This window comes from Microplitis demolitor, chromosome 6 (assembly GCF_026212275.2).
Source record: "Microplitis demolitor isolate Queensland-Clemson2020A chromosome 6, iyMicDemo2.1a, whole genome shotgun sequence".
In the NCBI taxonomy this organism is placed as follows: domain Eukaryota; kingdom Metazoa; phylum Arthropoda; class Insecta; order Hymenoptera; family Braconidae; genus Microplitis; species Microplitis demolitor.
The window spans coordinates 15511190-15517189 of NC_068550.1; the positions used below are offsets into that span (position 1 = coordinate 15511190).

General features: G+C 28.4%; 1 protein-coding gene across 1 annotated transcript in view; it reads right to left on the reverse strand.

Moving 5' to 3' along the window:
* LOC103578711 (protein Wnt-1) overlaps window positions 1–4812 on the reverse strand; it is a 57985-nt gene extending 53173 nt beyond the window's left edge. The window contains exons 1-2 of the mRNA XM_008559869.2: window positions 3951–4812; window positions 2671–2933 (exon numbers count right to left, since the gene is read on the reverse strand). Of these exons, the coding sequence (XP_008558091.1) occupies window positions 2671–2933; window positions 3951–4051 (364 nt within the window). The 5' untranslated portion in view covers window positions 4052–4812. The remainder of the gene's footprint in view (window positions 1–2670; window positions 2934–3950) is intronic.
* Window positions 4813–6000: the final 1188 nt, after the last annotated feature.

Consider the following 6000-nt stretch of genomic DNA (forward strand, 5'->3'; position numbering starts at 1 on the left):
ATTACTTCATGTGCTAAGCCGGAAAAATAAGGTGAATGTCTAATATTGAAATATTATTGTAAACAATCTCTCTCGACCGAATTAACCGACTGAAAGGTTCTCCTGGCAATCGACGTGTTTTGTCAAGTTCTAAAGCTGAAAAATAAAAAAAAAAATAAAAAAAAAAATTTTCAAATTTCCCTAAGTCTATTTTATCGAATGATCTAAAATTCACAGGAAAGCCGACGGCTGACAAGCACTTACGATTACCACATGAACCATTAAAATCGATAGATTTATTAAATAGTTATTGAAAGTATACACACACACGCACACGCTCACGCACACACGCATCGACATAGTCACAATAGTTTTCTAGTACCTCAAACCGTCAACATCTGATAAAAACTTGATTTTCGAAAATCATCAATTTTTATGGCGAGAAATCAACAAATAGTTGGTTTTTTGGCACCGCTTAATATATAAATATCCGCTATATAAAAATACCCCGTATTTATAAAGCAATAATGAAATTTTTTACACTATAACTTTTATAACGAGTAGTTGATGATTTCTGTCTGAAACATTAAATAAATAAGTTCTAGAAAAAGTATTTATTTTACACGAAATTATTCTACATTCGCATTCATGTAATATCAGCTTCTCATTTTGATAGAAATCTACTGTAAAATTCCGTGACCACGAGCAGGTATCCTTAAAAAGCAGATACTCCCTAAAAGTTGCTAAAAAAGGTTAAGAATCCCGGAATTCAGTTTCAGAATTTTTTCTTTTAATCCATTTTTCTAAAAATTTAACTTCAATATATTTAAATTTCAATGCATTAAACAATTGTAGTTTAAGAAATTTATATTTATGTTAATAATTTAAAAATCGAATGAAAATATTAACAATAATTCTGTAAAGTAAAAATCATTTATTGATATGGAAACTTTGACTATAAAATATATACTACGCTAATCAATTTCATTTATTAAAATATCTATATAATAAAAATCGACTTTCCACAAACATAAATTTTTATGCGGAAAGAAAAAATAGTTGTATTGAAGTTTAAATCGCTATAAGAGAAAAATAAATATTATCATGATTATTATAGATGAAAAAATTATTACTTATAAGTATACAATTGAAAAATGATATTTATGGAATGAGAAATGTAAGAGTATTGTGATCGAAAATATATTTTCATAGATTGTTTAATTTTTTTCTAAAGAAATTTTTAATTTTCTCAGCCTAAAGAAAAGTACAGTCTTTGGTCGAATTTTCGAAAACCGAATTTCATCGATGTCGATATTTGAAGTTCTTTTAAAAAGCTGATATTCTGACTATTTTTAGGATAATGAATCAATATCCGTTAAAGTAAATGTGTGTGTGATTAGATTTCAAATTAATACAAAAATATCGTTGTAAAGAAAAAATCACTTTTTTGAATATGTTTAAAATTAGTCTATCAATCATTTTCAAATCTGGCTAGACCGCAAGCTTATTGCTGGAAATTTTTTTTTCACAAATTTTCCATATTTTCTGAACGCTTTGATATTACTCATACAGTTCTTGAAGTAGAAGACGACACTCTTAAACTAAGTGTGTTACAAGTGTATTATTTTAACACACATTAAATTTATTATACGCTTAAGGCCATGAGCAAAACTATAGTTTTTTGGAGCCACTTAAAACGTATTTCACGGTATCTTAAATATCTATAGATTGCTCATGGTTTTTCAATGTGATTTTGCAGGTGACACGCGTTAATATCCGCCATAAAATATCCCCGTGACAAAATATCCTACGACAAAATATCTCTAGATAAAATATCCTCAAGATTAAATATTTTTAAAACAGAATCATTTGAAAAAATTAAAAATAAAGAAAAAAATATTTCAATTTAAAAAAAAATTTCTTTCGTTTAAAAAATTTGTAATATCAAGTAAATATTTAAATCTAATTGCAATATTCAGTCCATAAGTAACTTAAAAATTATTCATGTCGAATTTGTGATTTCCGAAATTTTAAGTTTGGCGCCGTTGATTAATTTAATAATATTTCAGATGTCCACGCACACAAAACCCCTGAAAAAAAGGCACCGTACTGTTTCAAGTGTATAGGTTTATAGATTTTATTTTTCCACGCACACAAAACCTGAGAAAAAAGGGATACTGTATTATTTTCTTGTCGATATTTAATCTTGACGATATTTTATCCAGAGATTTTTTGTCGCGATGATATTTTTTCGCCAGATTTTTTATCGCGGGAATATTTTGTTGTCGGATAATTTTTCACGGATAATTTGTCCACAGATTTTAACGCAGGTAACCATTCTATCAATATCAACCCTATATTTTATTGATAGACTCTATTCTATTGATATGTGATTCTATAAATTTAAATTAATTTTTGTAAATAGCTATTTTCAGACCGTTTGTTTACTCTTCAACAATCTTGAAATATCAGGTTTGGAACAGACGTGATCTACAAGTTGTGACTGCTTAAAATATGCAGACTTATACGTTATTATCATAATGTCATTTACTCTCAATTCCTTTAAAAAAGAGATGCATAAATCTCGTATACCATAATTAATATTAAAGTCGAAACGTAAAAATTATAAAACATATTAAAATATTATTTTTACAATATCTTTTGTTAATCTGCCTATTTATATAGTCCTACCTCTATCCACAATTTTTCCGAAAAGATTTTTGCCTCTCAAAAAATTCTTAGTCGAGCAGTTCCATCGGCGATTCCTAAACTGATGCTGACATTCTGAAATAGCATAATTCGCACCTCGAGCGATTGCCATCAGAACTCCAGGATTTTCCCGTGCTAATCGTCTCTGCTTCCTACGGAGCGTACCATAAACTGTTTGGTCCATGTGTAATGAAGTCGGTGACATTGGTAAAAGATTATTTGGCTCACCTGCCTTCGCTATACCCCTATGCATAAAAAAGAACAATAAGGTACTTATCGCCCTCAGAAAAATTTTAGGTTGCAGTAACTAAAACACCTCTACAAACAACGTTTATTTGTTGAAGTTTTTGTTACTTTAATTATATTCACGTTTCTGTGAGTGTGTTATTAACATCGAAATTGTTTCAAGCCGGCTATAAACCGTAGTAGAAAATCCACATCAAAAATTATTTAAAAAATCAAAATTTAAGTAAATATAAATTCATTCATTATAAAAGTTAATTTAAAATATAAATTGATTAAAAAAATATGAATACATTCAAGCGATTAATATTTATAGCATTCTATCAATCGATCAAAGAAAACTGAATGAGAGTATAAGCAAACAAATAGTCGTGGGAATTCCTCAGTCTACACAATATGCTATCCTTCGTTGTTCTTAGTGTATTCTGTAATTAATTAATTATTCATTCAAGTTTAACCAAAAGAGGAATTCACTGCTTACGGTATCAAAGAAGCGGTGTGTGGCACGTGAGAAGATATTCCCAAGAATTTAATCTCCCCTGAAGAAGTAAACAGTATATATATATATATATATATATATATATATATATATATGTATTTATACATAAATCTAAATTTTATGCAAACTAAAATCGTTGAAATAATAAAAATCGATCATAACTATTTGTATGGACATGTTTGCAAATATATATATAAATGTAACAGTGATAGATATTGATCATCTTAAATTCTACAAGTGATTGTCTAAATCTTTGTCTATTGAATTTTTTCAATTCAATTATGCAAAAAAATAATTTTTATAATACTACTATAATTTACACTAAAAATTTTTTAAGATGCTTTTATTCACTTAGATGTGATATTCGTAGAATACCCAGTATATTTTAAAGATAAAATCATTGATTCTTATTATCTATAAGGGTATTTATAAAATTAGTGTTTTTAAACCTTTTGATCGGAACCGCTATCAACTAACTGCTAAATCAGATTATAAATTTGACCACTTATTATTTACGTACCACCACATAGATCCTCTGCCTCTATTTTTATTTCTGTTAGTTTCAGCAGACGTAGTCGAAACTACTACTGTAATTATTCCAGCAATAATCCACAATTTCATGTTTGCTACTTAAATTTATATATTGAAACAACACAAGTATCGTTAAATAAAACTTTTCACTAATTATAAATTGTTTCACTACTTGCAATGGTTCACCACTATTAATAACTTAACACACATTTACTAGAAATTAAGGACAAAATATTTTTTATCAAGTTGAAAGTTAGTATTATTTGAAACTTTGTTCTCGTCAGTTCACTACGTAAATATTTTAAATGGCAATGATAAAATTGTTAATTCAAACAATGTTTTTCAAAAATTCAAAAATCTGTCCGTAAAGTAATTTGACACTTGCTTGGTTTTCAACTTTCCGAATCTAAAATTTTTACAAATACTTTTAGGGTTTGATACTGTCGTATGACTGCTGGTTGTTTCGAATGCTTTAACTTGATCTTGACGCTAACTCATCCCTTCTCCCCAGATATTGTAACAATATTCAGAAAAATGTCAAAACTGCCCTTAGTTTTCCGAACCTCAATACAAGTTTCCTCACTCCTCAATGATAGTTTATGATAATGTTAGTAGATAAATCATTTCAACCTGTGAAATTTGGAATCCGGTAATGAAGACTACATAAGCGTTGAATATATTTGAAACAATTTTATTTCAAATAAATCGTAATTTTTTTGTTGGTTTATTTCCATGGAGAATATAAATTGATAAGAAATAGAACTGATCAAATGGCACTTTGTCAATCATTTAGGAAGATTATTCATTTGATTTCAATAATAAGTCAAACTCTCTGCCAGACAACTATTAGCTTTTGCTAGCGACTGCTTGCCACTACGGAAGAGTCGAGCTCTGGTGAGCCCCATCCCTCCACTAGTGGACGGACGAAGATGACTCCTCCGACGATTAGCTCTTGCTCCGCCTCTTTTGGACAGCCTATCTTTTGCCCTCCTCATTTTCATACCCTCAAAAAATTTTTATCCTTCTTATATTTTTTCGACTTTTGCAAATAATTTCCAGTTCTTTTAAATATATTCCTGTTCTTCGAATAGATCAGTGACTTTTGTAATTTCCTAAAAAGTTTACTTTGGGTATGAATTTTACAAATACAATAGGTAATTTTGAAATAGTAACTCATTTTTAGGGGCAACTTGTCATTCAAGTATAGATTTAAGTTTTGATCGAGATTCTTGATCCAGTATCTAAGATTATTCTGATCGATAACCAAATTGAAAAGCACGTGCTACTTAAAGAAAGAAATGGGCGGATTAAATTTAAGACACGCCTATGGGATGTCCTCCTTAAAAGAATCCAAAGTTCCTTGAAGTTTTTTTTTTGGTCTTATATTTTGTTTCTTCCGCATACTTTGAATTGCTTTTGCTGTATCATTCTATTCATTATAGTTCTCAATCATTGAACCAGTACGTACTTCGCTCAGAAAAAGATTTTTTGTAATTTATAAATGACTATTAATTAACGCTTCTTGAAAGTACGAATGAAATTGTAAAAAACACTAATTATTCGATGAATTCGATGAAACATAGCGAAGTATAAATTTTTTCGAAGCTTGAGAAAAAAGTGATATTTTACCTTAATCTAATAAGTTTATTCACAGCGTTTGTTTTCAATTATTTGAATATAAATATGCTTTTATTACATCGATGAATAATTCCTAAAAATCATTTGAAATTTAGTATTCTTATTGCTGCTGATATTCATTAAGTTTAATGAATTATTTTTTGATTAATAATAGTTTAATTGCATACTCAAATTACTGTATTGATTAAATTTTCCTACCTTTTGTTTATTAGTAGCAGTAGAATTTAACTATAAAGCATAGTAAGATTTAGATAGAAGAAATAATTCTTTCAGTAGTAAAATTACAGATGTCGAGATAATGATAATTTATATTATCAGGGAAATTATGATCATTATAGTAATTTTTCTGATATTGCATAGTCAGTAACACTATTAGAAATCATAATTTCGGATCATTTATC